The following is a 23,811-nucleotide window of genomic DNA, read 5'->3' on the forward strand; positions in this document are numbered from 1 at the left end:
ACAAATCATCAAGTAGTTATTATCGAGTATATACCGGACAACACTATAATTGCCAGTGGGGTGGGGTGAGAGGGTTTATCGTAAATAATCTAGTGGTGTTAGATTCGGTGTCTTTACTATTATAGAATTATCTGTTCGTCGGATCTGGAGTTATTAGTTATTTTAAATTTACATTTATGTCTACATCTGGCCATCAGTTCATCTCGTTTGTTTAGGAGATTATTGTGTTCGTACTTCAGGATTCTTATTTTTTCCTCGAGGCATAAACTGCATCTCTGCCTAAAACCGTTTGGAACGTCCGAATGACATAGGATTGACCATGAAATCACTGGGGATCGATTCTCATTTTTTAATAACCACCATTGTTTAGCTAACTCGGTTTTATTCTTAAGTTCTGGGTTATTGAAAGAATGTTTATGGTCATAAAAACGCTGTTTCCAGTTTCCGGCGGAGATACCGAAGTAAAATTTTTTTGTTCCTATTATTATCTTCTGGGTGGATCGTGGCCTTATAAATCACGCACTCAACTTTACAATTACCGTCCAGTGGGCAGGTATTTTTCACTTGGCAGTTACATTTGTCTACTGTATCCTTATTTCTATTAGAGTTGTTTAATATTTTACTATTATGAGTGCTAATTATTCTGTCCATGTTTTTAGTGCCCGAGTAACTTATTTTAATGGTTTTTCTATTAAATATCTTCCTAAGTGGATTATTTATGGTAAAATGCTTATCTATTAGGTTCAAAAATACTTTCCCTATGTTTATGTTGGATAGTTGACAGTAAGGGGGATTAAACCATATTATTTTCCGGCCTCTGTTCTTAGATAATCTGCTTGCCAGTCGGTTTGCCTCAAACTCCACACTGAACTCGGTACACCACTCACTCCCTGATTTTCCTCTGCGAACAGACGCCACACTTGACGATTTGAAAATCACCCCTTCTCAGGTACATGCTATTATAAAAAACCTAGACACCTCAAAAGCATGTGGACCAGATCTCATCCCGGCTGTGCTATTAAAAAAATGCTCTGCCGAGGTTGCTCCAGTTCTGTCCAAACTTTATAATAAATGCCTTAACGAATCTTGTTTTCCCGACTGCTGGAAACCGCCTCTGTGGTACCAGTCTTCAAGAATTCTGATGAAAGAACTGACCCACTAAATTATCGCCCCATTAGCCTCCTCCCGCTTTTCGCCAAAATATTTGAGTCCTTAGTTAATCAAGCCCTAGTCCAGCACCTAACAGCTGCTAAACTCCTGACTGACAAACAATATGGATTCAGGCAAGCCCGTTCAACAGCAGATATCTTAACTGTAGTTTCTGAACGTATATACCGTTCATTGGATAAAACAGGGGAGAGTAGAGCGGTGGCCCTTGATATATCTAAGGCTTTTGACAGGGTATGGCATGATGGTCTTCTAAGGAAAATTAGATCATATGGAATCACTGGAAGAATTCATAATGTAATTAAATCCTTCTTAAGTAATAGAAAAATCAAAGTTGTCCTCGACGGACATACATCCAAACAATAAGACATAAATGCGGGAGTACCTCAGGGGTCTATCCTTGGACCTCTATTATTCCTGATATTCATAAACGACCTCCCTGATAATATTGTTTCGGAGATGGGCATATTTGCCGATGACACCACTCTCTATAACAGATATGAGGGGAAAACAAATGAACACATATCCAAGGAAATGGCAGAAACACTAGAGGACGACCTCCAATCCGTAGTGGAATGGGGATAAAAATGGTTGGTCACATTCAATGCTGCTAAGACTAAGCTTGTTTCCTTCAATAACTACAAGAAACCTTCTCTACCACCAATAGCAATGGCCAAGAACACATTGCCTGAAAGTACTTCTTTTAGACTCCTCGGCCTAACGTTTACAGGGAATATGAACTGGAATAGATACATTGAGAGCATTGCAAAGGCTGCTGCAAGGAAGGTTGGCTCCCTCTACCATGCTAGAAAACTACTTACGCCTGCCAGTATCCTATACCTCTACAAGGTAACCATTCGCCCATGTATGGAGTACTGTTGTCACATCTGGGCTGGTGCATCTGCTGCTTGTCTCTCGCTCCTGGACAGGGTTCAAAAGAGAGTCGCCAACCTGATAGGTCCTGAACTGTCATCTAGGCTTCAACCTCTGTCCCATCGACGAGATGTTGCATTCCTCTGCCTGTTCTACAAATACTTTAATGGTGAATGCTCTGACGAACTGCAAACACTTGTACCTCCCCGACGTAACTACCCCCGACAAACCCGACAAGCTACTAAGTCTCATCCCTTTACAGTAGAGATCCCTAGGTGCAAGAAAGCCTTTTACTCCAATAGTTTCTTCCCCAGAACTGCGGGTCTTTGGAACTCCCTTCCGGGATTCTGCTTTCCCAACTGCAATGATATGCAGAAGTTCAAGTGTAATGTTAACAAACATCTTTCTACTCTTCTCCCTTCATAATGACCCCGCTAATTAATTCCCTAATAGTAGCCCCTGCTTCAAAGTGGCACTGTGCCTTGTTTGGGGTGAAAATTGAATAAAAAAAAAAAAAAAAAAAAAAGATTTATTTTTATTTTTATTTTCCTTCTTAATATATGTGAGTTTTTCACTGTATCCGCTGATCTCTAGTGCTCTATTGTATAATTTTTTATTTGCTTCAAAAATTTCTTTGTTAGCTGAAAGTTTATTAATCCTAGTGTTAATCGTTTTAGGTATTTGTTTAATTATGCAACTTGGATGGTTAGATCTAGTATTAATATAAGATGGTGTGTTATTATCTTTATTGAACGGCTTGTATATCCCCTTTCTTAAGTCTAGAGTTATGTCTAGATAATTAACTTCTATACAATTTGGGGTAATATCTATTTTAAATCCAAGGTATTTGAAGGCTCTTATTAATTTTTTATGTATTTTCGATACCATGGGGCCGTCACTATTAGGGATAACAATTAGTCCATCATCCCTGTATAATCCCACTAAATTAGGCTCTATAATTCTGCTAATAGTGTACATTATAAATATGCCCACTAGGTCGGGAATCTGGGCTGAGTCAAAAGCCCCCATCGGGACGTCAAATTCGTTGTCAAAACTTATTTGGCATAGAAATCACCCAAAACTTATTTGGCATAGAAATCACCCAGAACTTATTTGGCATAGAAATCACCCAAAACTTATTTGGCATAGAAATCACCCAGAACTTATTTTGCATAGAAATCACCCAGAACTTATTTGGCATAGAAATCACCCAGAACTTATTTGGCATAGAAATCACCCAGAACTTATTATGCATAGAAATCACGCAGAACTTATTTGGCATTGAAATCACCCAAAACTTATTTGGCATAGAAATCACCCAGAACTTATTTGGCATAGAAATCGCCCAGAACTTATTTGGCATAGAAATCACCCAGAACGTATTTGGCATAGAAATCACCCAGAACTTAATTGACATAGAAATCACCCAAAACTTATTTGGCATAGAAATAACCCAGAACTTATTTGGCATAGAAATCACCCAGAACTTATTTGGCATAGAAATCACCCAGAACTTAAAACTCCACAAATTTGCAATTTGATGTAAATGGGAGTTTTTATTATTCATGTTATAATTTATTATTTTGTTGTTGTTTTTATAGTCGAAGTAATAAAACAAAAAAAGATACAAAACCTCTTTGTTTGTGATATAACCGACAACATAAGGGCCGAGCATTCCAGGAATGGTGGCAATGCAATTGGTGATGGAACATAAAACACCTGAAATTAAAAAAAGATTGAACACAGAGAAATAATAAAATATTATTTAATATAGATAATAAAATAACATTTTTAATATAAATAATAAAGTATTATTGCTTAACATAATAATAAAAATTATTTAATATAAATATTAAAATAACATTTTTAATATAAATATTAGAATAAAATGTTTTAATATAAATAATAAAATATAATTGCTTGATAAAAATAATAAAATAAAACCTTTTAATATAAATAATAAAATAAAATTGTTTGACATAAATAATAAGATATAATTATCTAATATAAATAATAATAAAATAAAATTGTTTGATAAAAATAATAAAATAAAATTGTTTAATAAAAATAATAAAATAAAATTGTTTAACAAAAATAATAAGATATAATTGTCTAATATAAATAATAATAAAATAAAATTGTTTGATAACAATAATAAAATAAAATTGTTTAATAAAAATAATAAAATAAAATTGTTTAACAAAAATAATAAAATATAATTGTCTAATATAATAATAAAATAAAATTGTTTAATATAAATAATAATAAAAAATTGTTTAATATAAATGATAAAATATAATTGTTTCATATAAATAATAATAAACAATTCTTTAATATAATCAAATATAAAATAATAATAAAATATTATTATTTTATATAAATAATAAAATAAAATTGTTTCATATAAATAATAAAATATTATTATTTAATATAAATAATATATAATTGTTTAATATAAGAATAATAAAATATAAGTTTAATATAAATAAAATAAAATTGTTTAATAAAAATAGTAAAATATAATCTATCTATACTCCTAGAAATTCTTTTTTCTTTTGTGTGTATTGATATTCATATTAAAAACCCTCTTTTCTATTAGTATTTATTTGCTTTCCCATCAAAGCAAAATGTGACACAAGGTCGTTTTTAATGTGGGGCTAAACCAGCTCCCCGAAAAAAGGGGCACTCTGGTTGGGACCAAAAATAATAATTGTCCCAGTATAGAGGGTTTCCCCTCCATTGACTAGGACAAATTACCTTGTGCAGCATCTGCAGAACAGATACTAAACTTTGATCCCGGCCCCAAGGCCAAGAACAACAGGGTATTTATTTGCTCTCCCACTGAGCAAATTAGGCACAAGGCCGATTTTTAAAGTGAGGAGTGAAGGGGAAATGGGGACCAACTCCCCAGGGAGTAAGGGAGCTGGATAGTGACAATTGGTATGACGAGTTACCGCTACATTAACCAAGGTCTTATATGTGGAGTTTCCACCCACGTATGGTCTTTGCTTGCAATATCTGCCGGAAGAGATACTACAATTTGATCCTGGCCCGAAGGGCAGGAACAACAGAAAAAAGTCAAGCTTCTTTTCTATTTATTTAAAGAGAAAATACGCTTTTCTTATATATGGGTTCTGGAATTCACTAGCAAAGGATCTAGCTAATTTGCATATTCTTTTAAACATTCATTTCAATTAATTCCTATTAGTTTTTTCGGTTTTCTAATGGGATGATCATCTTTAGTTAACTATTACGTGTGATCATATTCATGCAGATATTCTACATAATTTATACTTGCATAATTGCGTAAAATGTTTACAGTAAACACAAAATTATTTCCATATATGTTTATGTATATGTATATATTTTTTTTTAATCTATCTATCTATCTATAAAAGTGAACGTGTCTGTGTGTCTGTCTGTGTGTGTACATTTCCCTACGCAATAACTCTGTCAATTTGTAGTCTACAGACTTGAAACTTGATATACAGGGTACTGAGATTTGGGAAAATCGATGTGATCGGTTTTCAGGCAGAAATTTGGCTGTTAAGGGGCCAAATTTCAATGATTTGATCTTTGAGAACTCTACCAAACTCCTCCGACAATTTGGGGTCTAAACACTTGAAATTTTAGATATAGTTTCCTTAGACATGGATCTAACTTAATAACTTGATATGAGCCCAAAACAATAAATGTTCAGGGGTCATAATAGGGGTACAAGTTAAAAAAATTATGACCTCTGCAGTCTCTACTAAATTACTCAGACAATTTCTGGTCTAAACATTTGAAATTTTACATAAAGAGTATTCAGAAATAGGGTAAGCTTTTTCATCAGTTTGGATCCAAAATTTTTAGTTACCAATATATAAATGTATGTATGTATGTATGTATGTATGTTTGCATGTCTGCCTAAAAATTTCAACAGAGCCGACAGATTTTACCAATATCAGTATCGTTTTGAAGTTTGACCTTTCAGATGACAAATATCGAAAAATTGGCTAAAACATTAATATCTTCACCTTAAAATGGGCACTGTTCTATGGGGGTGGGGTGCTTTTTTCGCCGATATTTGTTAAAGTCATCCTCTCCTTTGGATTGTCTAGCCTTAATTTAAAACTAAGTCACTTCCAGTTTGCCAGTGGTCGTAACAGCAAAGACTCAGATTTTTTTCCCCATTCTTTTCCTCATTCGCGGTACGGGTTCGAGCCTCCCTTCCTACTACCACTTTATTTTATTTTTTCTCTTTGCTCAACATACTCATCCAAACACTCGGTCAACGTCGGGCTGAAATGCTAGTATATCTATAAAAGTGAACGTGTCTGTGTGTGTGTGTATCTGTGTGTGTGTGTACATTTTCCTACACAATCACTCTGTCAATTTTTAGTCGACAGACTCGAAATTTGATATACAGGGTACTGAGATTTGCGAAAAATCGATGTGATCCGTTTTCGGCCAGTAATTTGGCTGTTAAGAGGTCAAAGTTCAAAGATTTGACATTTGAGAACTCTACCAAACTCTTCCGACAATTTTGAGTTTAAACACTTGAAATTTTAGATATATATTCCTTGGACATGGATCTAACTTAATAACTTGATTTGAGCTCAAAACAATAAATGTTAAGGGGTCATAATAGGGGTACAAGTTAAAAAAAATTTGACCTCTGCGGTTTCTACCAAATTACTCAGACAATTTCTGGTCTAAACATTTGAAATTTTACATAAAGGGTATTCAGAGATAAGGCAAGCTTTTTAATCGGTTTGGGTCGAAAATTTTTAGTTATTAATATATAAATGTATGTATGTATGTATGTATGTTTGCATGTCTGCCTAAAACTTTCGACAGACGGATTTTTACAAGATCAGTATCGTTTTGAAGTCCGACCTTTCAGACGACAAAATTGGCTAAAATCGAAAAATTGGCTAAAAGCATTAATATCTTCACCTTCAACTGGGAACTTTTCTATAGGGGTGGGGTGCTTTTTTCACCGATATTTTTGAAAGTTATCCTCTCCTTTCGATTGTCTAGCCTTAATTTAAACATAAGTCACTTCCAGTTTGGCGGTGATCGTAACAGCAAAGACGTCGGGTTTTTTCTCCGTTCTTTTCCTCCTTTGCGGTACGGGTTCGAGCCTACCTTCCTACTACCACATTTTAATTTTTTTTTTTTGCTCAACACACACATCCAAACACCCGAGCAACGCCGGACTGAAATGCTAGTTATTTAATATAAATAACAATATATACTTGTCAAATATAGATAAAAAGAAAATAGAATTATTTAACATAATAATCAAAAATATAATTTAATATAAACAATAATAAAATATAATTGTTTAATAAAATAAAATAATTGTTTGATATAAACAATAATAAAATATATATGTTTATATAAATTAAAATAAATTTGTTTAATAAAAATAATAACAAAATATTGTTTAATACAAATAATAATAAAATATAATTGCTTAATATGATTAATAATAAAATATAATTGTTTAAAATTATTAAAAATAAAATAAAATTGTTTAGTATAAATAATAATAAAATATAATTATTTAATATAAATATAAATAAAATGTGATTGTTTAATACAAATGAAATATATTTGTTTTATATAAATAATAAAAAGTTCTTTAATATCTTTAATATGAATAATAAAATTTAATTGTTTAATATATATAATAATAAAATATATTTGTTTTATATAAATAATGATAAAATTTAATTGTTTAATATAAATAATATGATAAAATTCTTTAATATAAATAATAATAACACAAGCCAAAAACTTTAGTAAGAGCCATATAACCATTGCTTCTGTATAAGTTGTTTTTGGTTTTATTCTAGATGTTCAATTTTTCACACATTGAAGTACAAAACAAAGTGACCACTAGATGGGGAACTAGAAAGTTCTGTATCAAGAATTACATACAAACCCGACAAGCTACTAAGTCTCATCCCTTTACAGTAGAGATCCCTAGGTGCAAGAAAGCTTTTTACTCCAATAGTTTCTTCCCCAAAACTGCAGGTCTTTGGAACTCCCTTCCGGGACTCTGCTTTCCCAACTGCAATGATATGCAGAAGTTCAAGTGTAATGTTAACAAACATCTTTCTACTCATCTCCCTTCATAATGACCCCGCTAATTAAGTCCCTAATAGTAGCCCCCTGCTTCAAAGTGGCACTGTGCCTTGTTTGGGGTGAAAATTGAATAAAAAATAAAAAAAAAAGATCCAAACTGAAATCACCCAACAAAAGTACCCTTATACCGACAGGCAAGTTGTTGAGCTGATCGGTGAGAAGATTTAAAAAATTCCCTTGTGAGCCAGGCTTATCGTGCATTAGCATACAACCTATCGCATGTATGAAAGTTCAATCTATGAATATATAATCCATATTTTTAAAATCAAGTCTAGGAGACTTCCATTGTTACCTAAAATCTGTTACCTATTTTGCCTGATGAAAAACATTGGGGTAAAACAACGTTTCATCACAAACGATGCCTTAATTTTTTAAAATTCGGTATCATTTAAAATCCCTATTAGCAGACAAGTATGAATTTTAGGAGAAAAATAAAAATTAGCCCCAAAAGGTGAGTTTTTCACCACTTAAAATGAAATTGTTTAATATGAAAAATAATAGAATATAAATGTTTAATATAAATAATAAATATAATATAATATATATATAATATTTATTAAAAATTATAAAAAATTAGATTGTCTAATAAAAATAATAATAAAATTTAATATGAAAGCTAAATATGAAAATGATGAATAAAATCGTTTAATATAAAAAATAACATATAATTGTTTAATATAAATAAAAATAAAATATAATTGTTTAATATCAATAAAAATATAATTGTTTAATATAAATAAAAATAAAAATTGTTTAATATAAATAAAAATAAAAATTGTTTAATATAAATAAAAATAAAAATTGTTTAATATAAATAAAAATAAAATATAATTGTTTAATATAAATAAAAATAAAATATAATTGTTTAATATAAATAAAAAATAAAATATAATTGTTTAATATAAATAAAAATAATATATAATTGTTTAATATAAATAAAAATAATATATAATTGTTTAATATAAATAAAAATAAAATATAATTGTTTAATATAAATCAAAATAAAATATAATTGTTTAATATAAATAAAAATAATATATAATTGTTTAATATAAATAAAAATAATATATAATTGTTTAATATAAATAAAAATAAAATATAATTGTTTAATATAAATAAAAATAAAATATAATTGTTTAATATAAATAAAAATAAAATATAATTGTTTAATATAAATAAAAATAATATATAATTGTTTAATATAAATAAAAATAATATATAATTGTTTAATATAAATAAAAATAAAATATAATTGTTTAATATAAATAAAAATAATATATAATTGTTTAATATAAATAAAAATAATATATAATTGTTTAATATAAATAAAAATAAAATATAATTGTTTAATATAAATAAAAATAAAATATAATTGTTTAATATAAATAAAAATAAAATATAATTGTTTAATATAAATAAAAATAATATATATTTGTTTAATATAAATAAAAACAAAATATAATTGTTTAATATAAATAAAAATAATATATAATTGTTTAATATAAATAAAAATAAAATATAATTGTTTAATATCAATAAAAATATAATTGTTTAATATAAATAAAAATAATATATAATTGTTTAATTTAAATAAAAATAAAATATAATTGTTTAATATAAATAAAAATAAAGTATAATTGTTTAATATAAATAGACATAATATATTATTGTTTAATATGAATAAAAATAAAATATAATTGCTTAATATAAATAAAAATAAACTATAATTATTTAATATAAATACAAAAAATATAATTGTGTAATACAAATAAAAATAAAATAAAATTGTTTAATATAAATAAAGAATAATATAATTGTTTAATTTAAATAATACTAAATATAATTGTTTAATATAAATTATAATAAAATATTATTGTTTAATATAAATAATAATAAAATATAATTGTTTAATATAAAAAATAATAAAAATGGTTTAATATAACTAATAATAAAATATAATTGTTTAATATAAATAATAATAAAATATAATTGTTTAATATAAATAATAATAAAATATAATTGTTTAATATAAATAATAAGAAAATATAATTGTTTAATGTAAATAATAATAAAATATAATTGTTTAATATAAATAATAATAAAATATAATTGTTTCATATAACTAATAATAAATTATCATTGTTTAATATAAATAATAAGAAAATATAATTGTTTAATATAAATAATAATAAAATATAATTGTTTAATATAAATAATAATAAAATATAATTGTTTAATATAAATAATAATAAAAAATTGTTTAATATAAATAATAATGAAATATTATTGTTTAATATAAATAATAATATAATATAATTGTTTAATATAAATAATAATAAAATATAATTGTTTAATATAAATAATAATAAAATATAATTGTTTAATATAAATAATAATAAAATATAATTGTTCAATATAAATAATAATAAAATATAATTGTTTAATATAAATAATTATAAAATATAATTGTTCAATATAAATAATAATCAAATATAATTGTTTAATATAAATAATTATAAAATATAATTGTTTAATATAAATAATAATAAAATATAATTGCTTAATATAAATAAAAATAAAATATTATTGTTTAATATAAATAATAATAAAATAAAATTGTTTACTATAAATAATAATAAAAATTGTTTAATATAAATAATAATAACGTATAATTGTTCAATATAAATAATAAAATATAATTGTTTAATATAAATAATAATAAAAATTGTTTAATATAAATAATAATAAAATATAATTGTTTAATATAAATAATAATAAAATATAATTGTTTAAGATAAATAATAATAAGATATTATTGTTTAATATAAATAATAATAAAATATAATTGTTTAATATAAATAATAATAAAACATTGTTTAATATAAATAATAATAAAATATAATTGTTTAATATAAATAATAATAAAATATTATTGTTTAATATAAATAATAATAAAATATTATTATTTAATATAAATTATAATATATATTATATATAATATATATAAATATAAATTATTATAAAATATAGTTGTTTAATATAAATAATAATAAAAATTGTTTAGGATAATAATGAAATAAAATTGTTTAATATAAATAATAATAAAATATAATTGTTTAACATAAATAAAAATATAATATAATTGTTTGATATAAATAATAATAAAATATAATTGTTTAATATAAATAATAATAAAATATAATTGTTTAATATAAATAATAATAAAATATTATTGTTTAATATAAATAATAATAAAATATAATTGTTTAATATAAATAATAATAAAATATTATTGTTTAGTATAAATAATAATAAAATATAATTATTGAATATTAATAATAATAAAATATAATTGTTTAATATAAATAATAATAAAAATATTATTGTTTAATATAAATAATAATAAAATATAATTGTTTAATATAAATAAAAATAAAATATAATTGTTTAATATAAATAATAATAAAATATTATTGTTTAATATAAATAATAATAACAAATTGTTTAATATAAATAATAATAAAATATAATGGTGTAATATAAATAATAATAAAATATAATTGTTTAATATAAATAATAATACAATATAATTGTTTAATACAAATAATAATAAAATATAATTGGGTAATATAAACAATAATAAAATATAATTGTTTAATATAAATGATAATAAAAAATTGTTTAATATAAATAATAATAAAATATAATTATTTAATATAAATATTAATAAAATATTATTGTTTAACATAAATAATAATAAAATATAATTGTTTGATATAAATTATAATAAAATATAATTGGTTGATATAAATAATAATAAAATATTATTATTTGATATAAATAATAATAAAATATAATTGTTTAATATAAATAATAATAAAATATTATTGTTTAATATAAATAATAATAAAATATAATTGTTTAATATAAATAATAATAATAAAAATGGTTTAATATAACTAATAATAAAATAGAATTGTTTAATATAAATAATAACAAAATATAATTGTTTAATATAAATAATAATAAAATATAATTGTTTAATATAAATAATAATAAAATATTATTGCTTACTATAACTAATAATAAAATATAATTGTTTAATATAAATAATAATAAAATATAATTGTTTAATATAAATAATAAGAAAATATAATTGTTTCATGTAAATAATAATAAAATATTATTGTTTAATATAAATAATAATAAAATATAATTGTTTAATATAACTAATAATAAAATATAATTGTTTAATATAAATAATAAGAAAATATAATTGTTTAATATAAATAATAATATAATTGTTTAATATAAATAATAATAAAATATAATTGTTTAATATAAATAATAATAAAATATAATTGTTTAATATAAATTATAATAAAAAATTGTTTAATATAAATAACAATGAAATGTTATTGTTTAATATAAATAATAATATAATATTATTGTTTAATATAAATAATTATAAAATATAATTGTTTAATATAAATAATAATAAAATATAATTGTTTAATATAAATAATAATAAAATATAATTGTTTAATATAAATAATAATAAAATTTTATTGTTTAATATAAATAATAATAAAATATTATTGTTTAATATAAATAATAATAAAATACAATTGTTTAATATAAATAATAATAAAATACAATTGTTTAATATAAATAATAATAGAAATTGTTTTAATATAAATAAAAATAAAAATTGCTTAATATAAATAATAATAAAATATAATTGTTTAATATAAATAATAATAAAATATAATTGTTTAACATAAATAATAATAAAATATAATTGTTTAATATAAATAATAATAAAATATAATTGTTTAATATAAATAATAATAAAATGTAATTGTTTAATATAAATAATAATAAAAAATTGTTTAATATGAATAATAATGAAATATTATTGTTTAATATAAATCATAATATAATATTAGTGTTTAATATAAATAATAATAAAATATAATTGTTTAATAAAAATAATAATAAAATATAATTGTTTAATATAAATAATAATAAAATATAATTGTTTAATATAAATAATTATAAAATATAATTGTTCAATATAAATAATAATCAAATATAATTGTTTAATATAAATAATTATAAAATATTATTGTTTAATATAAACAATAATAAAATATAATTGTTTAATATAAATAAAAATAAAATACTATTGTTTAATATAAATAATAATACAATATAATTGTTTAATATAAATAATAATAAAAATTGTTTAATATAAATAATAATAAAATAAAATTGTTTAATATAAATAATAATAAAATATAATTGTTCAATATAAATAATAAAATATAATTGTTTAATATAAATAATAATATAAATTGTTTAATATAAATAATAATAAAATATAATTGTTTAATATAAATAATAATAAAATATAATTGTTTAAGATAAATAATAATAAAATATAATTGTTTAATATAAATAATAATAAAATATAATTGTTTAATATAAATAATAATAAAAAATTGTTTAATATAAATAATAATGAAATATAATTGTTTAATATAAATCATAATATAATATTAGTGTTTAATATAAATAATAATTAAATATAATTGTTTAATATAAATAATAATAAAATATAATTGTTTAATATAAATAATAATAAAATATTATTGTTTAATATAAATAATAATAAAATATTGTTTAATATAAATAATAATAAAATATTATTGTTTATTATATTTATATAAATAATAATAAAATATTATTGTTTATTATATTTATATAAATAATAGTAAAATACAATTGTTTAATATAAAACATAATAAAATACAATTGTTTAATATAAATAATAATAAAAATTGTTTAATATAAATAATAATAAAAATGGTTTAATATAAATAATAATAAAATATAATTGTTTAATATAAATAATAATAAAATATAATTGTTTAAGATAAATAATAATAAAATATAATTGTTTAATATAAATAATAATAAAATATAATTGTTTAATATAAATAATTATAAAATATAATTGTTCAATATAAATAATAATCAAATATAATTGTTTAATATAAATAATTATAAAATATTATTGTTTAATATAAACAATAATAAAATATAATTGTTTAATATAAATAAATATAAAATACTATGTTTTAATATAAATAATAATAAAATATAATTGTTTAATATAAATAATAATAAAAATTGTTTAATATAAATAATAATAAAAATTGTTTAATATAAATAATAATAAAATATAATTGTTTAATATAAATAATAATAAAATATAATTGTTTAATATAAATAATAATAAAATAAAATTGTTCAATATAAATAATCATAAAAATTGTTTAATATAAATAATAATAAAATATAATTGTTTAATATAAATAATAATAAAAATTGTTTAATATAAATAATAATAAAATATAATTGTTTAATATAAATAATAATAAAATATAATTGTTTAAGATAAATAATAATAAGATATTATTGTTTAATATAAATAATAATAAAATATAATTGTTTAATATAAATAATAATAAAAATGGTTTAATATAACTAATAATAAAATATAATTGTTTAATATAAATAATAATAAAATATAATTGTTTAATGTAAATAATAATAAAATATAATTGTTTAATATAAATAATAATAAAATATAATTGTTTAATGTAAATAATAATAAAATATTATTGTTTAATGTAAATAATAATAAAATATAATTGTTTAATATAACTAATAATAAATTATGATTGTTTAATATAAATAATAATAAAATATAATTGTTTAATATAAATAATAATATAATTGTTTAATATAAATAATAATAAAATATAATTGTTTAATATAAATCATAATAAAAAATTGTTTAATATAAATAATAATGAAATATTATTGTTTAATATAAATAATAATATAATATTATTGTTTAATATAAATAATGATAAAATATAATTGTTTAATATAAATAATAATAAAATATAATTGTGTAATTTAAATAATAATAAAATATAATTGTTTAATATAAATAATAATAAAATATAATTGTTTAATATAAATAATAATTAAATATAATTGTTTAATATAAATAATAATAAAATATAATTGTTTAATATAAATAATAATAAAATATAATTGTTTAATTTAAATAATAATAAAATATAATTGTTTAATATAAATAATAATAAAATATAATTGTTTAATTTAAATAATAATAAAATATAATTGTTTAATATAAATAATAATAAAATATAATTGCTTAATATAAATTACAATACAATATAATTTTTTGATATAAATAAAAATAACATATAATTGTTTAATATAAATACTAATAAAATATAATTGTTTAATATAAATAATAATAAAATATTATTGTTTAATATAAATAATAATAAGCTATCATTGCTTAATATAAATAATAATAAAATATAATTGTTTAATATAAATAATAATATAAATTGTTTAATATGAATAATACGTATAAAAATATGTTGAATAAAATATAGTTGTTGAATATAAATCATAAAAAAGAAAATTCTTCAATATTAATATTAATAAAATGTAATTGTTAATATAAATATTAATAATATATATATAACATATATATCTATAAGTTACTAATATGAATGATATAACAAATAATTGTTTAATATAAATAATAAATATCGTTGTTTAATATAAATAATAAATATAATTGTTTATTTTAAATAAAAAATTGTTAAATAAAAAATAAAATAACATTCTTTAAAATAAACAATAAAATTTAATTGTTTATGTAAATAATAATAAAATATAATTGTTGATAATGTAATTAAATCCTTTTTAAGTAAGAAAAAAATCCAGGTTGTCCTCGATTGTCGTACCTCTTAACAATATGATATAAATGCAGGAGTACCTTAGGGGTTTATCCTCGGACATTTATTATTCCTGATATTCATAAATGACCTCCCTGATGAAATTGTTTCTGAGATGGGTATATTTGTTGATGACATCACTCTCTATAACAGGCACGAGGGGAAAATAAATGAACACATATCTAAGGAAATGGCAGAAACACTAGAGGATGACCTCCAATCTGTAGTGGAATGGGGACAAAAATGGATGATCACATTCAATGCTGCCAAGACTAAGCTTGTTTCCTTCAATAATTACAAGAAGCCTTTTTTACCACCAATAGCAATGGCCAAGAACATATTGCCTGAAAGTACTTCCTTTAAACTCCTCGGCCTAACGTTTACAGGGAATATGAACTGGAATAGATATATTGAGAGCATTGCCAAGGCTGCTGCGAAGAAGATGGGCTCTCTCTACCATGCTAGAAAACTACTTACACCTGAAAGTATCCTGTACCTCTACACCATTCGCCCATGTATGGATTACTGTTGTCACATTTGGGTTGGTGCATCTTGCTTGTCTCTCACTCCTTGACTGGTTACAAAAGAGAGTCGCCAACCTGATAGGTCCTGAACTGTCATCTAAGCTTCATCCTCTGTCCCTCCGATGAAATGTTGCATCCCTCTGCCTGTTCTACAAGTACTTTAATGATGAATACTCTGACGAACTATAAACACTTGTACCCCCTCGATGTGAATACCCCAGACAAGCAGCTAAATCCCACCCCTTCACAGTAGAGATCCCTAGGTGTAAGAAAACCTTCTACTCCAATAGTTTTTTCCCCAGAACTGCTAGACAAATGTCATTCTAAAATTATATAAAATTATTGAAATTTCGTCAGACGTTTACTGAACTTAATGGAATATTCTGTTTTAAAAATAAAACTTTTGTAAAAAATAATGTTTATTATAGAAGTTTTTAAAGACAATAACATTATTTGGTTCAATCCACCTTTCAATCAACTCTTTCATATGAATGTTGTCACAAAGGTTTTCTACCCCTGTTATAGACAAGGTAATACATTTTTTTTTTACATGGTAGTCACCACTTATCAAGGCCCGGAAGCCACTCGGGGATAAGGGTTATTGCATGTACAGTAATTAATGGGATAGTATTGTAGTAATCATTAGTAATGGAGATTTCATAAAGTGTCTTATTTAAGGGGGCGGTTTGTCAGGAATTTGTTTATGTTGGACTTGAAGACATCCAAGTTGTAGTCATGTGGGAAACAAGCAAATGGAACCGTGCACTTCTCAGAAAGAAGCTTTGTTCATGGAATCTACGTTTTGATTTAGGTACAGTTTGAAATTAATGATGATCTAGCACTGCCATAATTCTTTCGATTCCAACAACAGACATGTATTAGTAGCCATAGAATTAGTGGCAGTGTGTAGAGTTTGTCTGCCTCTCTTTTCTCTTTTTTGTTTTTATGTAGCAGTTGTTGTACACCTGCCTTTCTTGTTCATTCTTACAGGAGGAATGCGAAATATATTTAATCAATGTTTTGATAAAGCTGAGATTTTTCTGGATACCTCTAAAGATAAGTTTTTTTCAAGACAAAAACCAATAACACACACAACAAATATGAGTTTATTAACATTTCTATAAAAATAGTATCCATCTTCTATATATATAAAAATAGTATCCATCTTCTATATATATATATATAAATAGTATCCATCTTCTATATCTATAACAATAGTATCCATCTTCTCTATATATATATATAAATAGTATCCATCTTCTATATATATATATAAATAGTATCCATCTTCTATATATATAACAATAGTATCCATCTTCTATATATATATATAAATAGTATCCATCTTCTATATATATATATAAATAGTATCCATCTTCTATATATATAACAATAGTATCCATCTTCTATATATATAACAATAGTATCCACCTTCTATATATATAACAATAGTATCCATCTTCTATATATATAACAATAGTATCCATCTTCTATATATATAACAATAGTATCCATCTTCTATATATATAACAATAGTATCCATCTTCTATATATATAACAATAGTATCCATCTTCTATATATATAACAATAGTATCCATCTTCTATATATATAACAATAGTATCCATCTTCTATATATATAACAATAGTATCCATCTTCTATATATATAACAATAGTATCCATCTTCTATATATATAACAATAGTATCCATCTTCTATATATATAACAATAGTATCCATCTTCTATATATATAACAATAGTATCCATCTTCTATATATATAACAATAGTATCCATCTTCTATATATATATATAACAATAGTATCCATCTTCTATATATATATATAAATAGTATCCATCTTCTATATATATAACAATAGTATCCATCTTCTATATATATAAAAATAGTATCCATTATCTATATATATATATAAATAGTATCCATCTTCTATATATATAACAATAGTATCCATCTTCTATATATATAACAATAGTATCCATCTTCTATATATATAACAATAGTATCCATCTTCTATATATATAACTATAGTATCCATCTTCTATATATATAACAATAGTATCCATCTTCTATATATATATATAACAATAGTATCCATCTTCTATATATATATATATAAATAGTATCCATCTTCTATATATATAACAATAGTATCCATCTTCTATATATATAACAATAGTATCCATCTTCTATATATATAACAATAGTATCCATCTTCTATATATATATATATATAAATAGTATCCATCTTCTATATATATAACAATAGTATCCATCTTCTATATATATAAAAATAGTATCCATCTTCTATATATATATATAAATAGTATCCATCTTCTATATATATAACAATAGTATCCATCTTCTATATATATAACAATAGTATCCATCTTCTATATATATAACAATAGTATCCATCTTCTATATATATAACAATAGTATCCATCTTCTATATATATAACAATAGTATCCATCTTCTATATATATAACAATAGTATCCATCTTCTATATATATAACAATAGTATCCATCTTCTATATATATAACAATAGTATCCATCTTCTATATATATATAACAATAGTATCCATCTTCTATATATATAACAATAGTATCCATCTTCTATATATATAACAATAGTATCCATCTTCTATATATATAACAATAGTATCCATCTTCTATATATATAACAATAGTATCCATCTTCTATATATATAACAATAGTATCCATCTTCTATATATATAACAATAGTATCCATCTTCTATATATATAACAATAGTATCCATCTTCTATATATATATATAACAATAGTATCCATCTTCTATATATATATATATAAATAGTATCCATCTTCTATATATATAACAATAGTATCCATCTTCTATATATATAACAATAGTATCCATCTTCTATATATATATATAAATAGTATCCATCTTCTATATATATAACAATAGTATCCATCTTCTATATATATAACAATAGTATCCATCTTCTATATATATAACAATAGTATCCATCTTCTATATATATAACAATAGTATCCATCTTCTATATATATAACAATAGTATCCATCTTCTATATATATAACAATAGTATCCATCTTCTATATATATAACAATAGTATCCATCTTCTATATATATAACAATAGTATCCATCTTCTATATATATAACAATAGTATCCATCTTCTATATATATAACAATAGTATCCATCTTCTATATATATAACAATAGTATCCATCTTCTATATATATAACAATAGTATCCATCTTCTATATATATAACAATAGTATCCATCTTCTATATATATATAACAATAGTATCCATCTTCTATATATATATATATAAATAGTATCCATCTTCTATATATATAACAATAGTATCCATCTTCTATATATATAAAAATAGTATCCATCTTCTATATATATATATAAATAGTATCCATCTTCTATATATATAACAATAGTATCCATCTTCTATATATATAACAATAGTATCCATCTTCTATATATATAACAATAGTATCCATCTTCTATATATATAACAATAGTATCCATCTTCTATATATATAACAATAGTATCCATCTTCTATATATATAACAATAGTATCCATCTTCTATATATATAACAATAGTATCCATCTTCTATATATATAACAATATTATCCATCTTCTATATATATAACAATAGTATCCATCTTCTATATATATATAACAATAGTATCCATCTTCTATATATATATATATAAATAGTATCCATCTTCTATATATATAACAATAGTATCCATCTTCTATATATATAAAAATAGTATCCATCTTCTATATATATATATATATATATAAATAGTATCCATCTTCTATATATATAACAATAGTATCCATCTGCTATATATATAACAATAGTATCCATCTTCTATATATATATATAACAATAGTATCCATCTTCTATATATATATAACAATAGTATCCATCTTCTATATATATAACAATAGTATCCATCTTCTATATATATAACAATAGTATCCATCTTCTATATATATATAACAATAGTATCCATCTTCTATATATATATATAACAATAGTATCCATCTTCTATATATATAACAATAGTATCCATCTTCTATATATATAAAAATAGTATCCATCTTCTATATATATATATATATAAATAGTATCCATCTTCTATATATATAACAATAGTATCCATCTTCTATATATATAACAATAGTATCCATCTTCTATATATATAACAATAGTATCCATCTTCTATATATATAACAATAGTATCCATCTTCTATATATATAACAATAGTATCCATCTTCTATATATATAACAATAGTATCCATCTTCTATATATATAACAATAGTATCCATCTTCTATATATATAACAATAGTATCCATCTTCTATATATATAACAATAGTATCCATCTTCTATATATATAACAATAGTATCCATCTTCTATATATATAACAATAGTATCCATCTTCTATATATATAACAATAGTATCCATCTTCTATATATATAACAATAGTATCCATTTTCTATATATATAACAATAGTATCCATCTTCTATATATATAACAATAGTATCCATCTTCTATATATATAACAATAGTATCCATCTTCTATATATATAACAATAGTATCCATCTTCTATATATATAACAATAGTATCCATCTTCTATATATATATAACAATAGTATCCATCTTCTATATATATATATATAAATAGTATCCATCTTCTATATATATAACAATAGTATCCATCTTCTATATATATAACAATAGTATCCATCTTCTATATATATATATAAATAGTATCCATCTTCTATATATATAACAATAGTATCCATCTTCTATATATATAACAATAGTATCCATCTTCTATATATATAACAATAGTATCCATCTTCTATATATATAACAATAGTATCCATCTTCTATATATATAACAATAGTATCCATCTTCTATATATATAACAATAGTATCCATCTTCTATATATATAACAATAGTATCCATCTTCTATATATATAACAATAGTATCCATCTTCTATATATATAACAATAGTATCCATCTTCTATATATATAACAATAGTATCCATCTTCTATATATATAACAATAGTATCCATCTTCTATATATATATAACAATAGTATCCATCTTCTATATATATATATAATAGTATCCATCTTCTATATATATAACAATAGTATCCATCTTCTATATATATAAAAATAGTATCCATCTTCTATATATATATATAAATAGTATCCATCTTCTATATATATAACAATAGTATCCATCTTCTATATATATAAAAATAGTATCCATCTTCTATATATATATATAAATAGTATCCATCTTCTATATATATAACAATAGTATCCATCTTCTATATATATAAAAATAGTATCCATCTTCTATATATATAACAATAGTATCCATCTTCTATATATATAACAATAGTATCCATCTTCTATATATATAACAATAGTATCCATCTTCTATATATATAACAATAGTATCCATCTTCTATATATATAACAATAGTATCCATCTTCTATATATATAACAATAGTATCCATCTTCTATATATATAACAATAGTATCCATCTTCTATATATATAACAATAGTATCCATCTTCTATATATATAACAATAGTATCCATCTTCTATATATATAACAATAGTATCCATCTTCTATATATATAACAATAGTATCCATCTTCTATATATATAACAATAGTATCCATCTTCTATATCTATAAAAGGGCAAAATATGTGTGTGTGTGGGTTTGTATGTCTTACAAAAACTTTCGACAGCAAATATGAGTTTATTAACATTTATATGAAAATAGTGTCCATTGTTTTTTAAATATAGAACTGATCTAAATGAGATAAATGAATAAGTACTTAATTAAGTTAACTAAGGTTAACTTAAATTTCCTCATTTCAGTTTACATTTTGGAATCGGCCGTGTTTTTGTTGAAATAAGTGTTTTCAATTTTAATCATACTTTTTATTTTTAGATTCAAATATTAGTAACTCCATTTTATTTCAGTATTTAATTTATGTAACTTTCGGAAGAACCCCCCCCCATACGCTTTTCTTTTTTATCGTAAATTTCTTATAACGTGACTAGCTAAAGTTCAGAATAAAATCACGCTTTCCTTTAACGGTTTATTTAAAAAAAAAAAGAAAAAAAATCTTTTTGAACGCTGTTAACTTAAATTTCCTCATTTCAGTTTACATTTTGGAATCGGCCGTGTTTTTGTTGAGATAAGTGTTTTCAATTTTAATCATACTTTTTATTTTTAGATTCAAATATTAATAACTCCATTTTATTTCAGTATTTAATTTATGTATTTCTGTTTTATTAAATGCTAGCTTTTTTTTTTCTCGTCCATAAATGTCTATTTATCTACCAAGTTGATTGCAAAAATAGATTACGAATTTGTACTCATTCTTAGTTCGTGAGAGGGGAATCTTTCACTATACTTTCCCTTAAACACGTCCGTTGGACTTTTAAGTAGAATACTTAATATTTTTTTTTTTTTTTTTTTTTTAATGGAGAGTAGAAAACGCATTGTGGATGCATTATCGGCAGCTCCTGTTACTCTCGCTTCTTCTTATTTGTCCCTCAGTCCTCATTTTTTAATGAGTGATTTTTCGGACAAAGGGAGAAGAAAAAGCTGTTTTCTAGGTTGGCAGTATTTTGCGCGAACAGTTGGCAGAGATGGCGGAAATTTTCTGTTTCTATGTCTATCCTTGTAGCCATGTCACTAGTAAGGGTGCTGGAGGTAAACGTTTTGTCTGGGCTGACGTTATCCGCCTGATAGTCAGGGACCCGAACCTTGGATTAACCACCAAGGAGGCTGTCCTATCAGCAGGTGCAAAATACTGGAGCTGCTGTATTGCCATTTGGTGAATGGATTCTGGACCATGCAGTAGCTTCTGGTGGGGCCTCTCGATGCCATACTAGTGGGTAATTGTTACGGCTTTACCTTATCATTAGCTACAAATAAAAAAAAAAAATCTTCGTTTCTTTTTCTCTCTTAGTTTCCCCTCTCTGTCCTGCTCTAAGTAAATCTGACGATCTAGTCCACAAATTCCAAAAATTCATCATGACAAGTTTCAAGAAAAAGTACACGATTAAACCCGGTTCTCCAACTTCCAACGTAGACCCCTACTACCATGTCTCCTTCTCCAACATCAGGGGTCTACGTTCT

General features: G+C 22.2%; 1 protein-coding gene across 1 annotated transcript in view; it reads right to left on the reverse strand.

Moving 5' to 3' along the window:
- The window catches only part of LOC145243804 (sialin-like), a 93,585-nt gene that overhangs the window by 2,998 nt on the left and 66,776 nt on the right, over positions 1-23,811 (reverse strand). Inside the window, exon 11 of the mRNA XM_080106835.1 lies at positions 3,674-3,759. Coding sequence (XP_079962961.1) covers positions 3,674-3,759 — 86 coding nt within the window. The remainder of the gene's footprint in view (positions 1-3,673; positions 3,760-23,811) is intronic.

The sequence above is a fragment of the Euprymna scolopes genome, chromosome 22 (genome assembly GCF_053919585.1).
Source record: "Euprymna scolopes isolate OS-2025 chromosome 22, ASM5391958v1, whole genome shotgun sequence".
NCBI lineage: Eukaryota > Metazoa > Mollusca > Cephalopoda > Sepiida > Sepiolidae > Euprymna > Euprymna scolopes.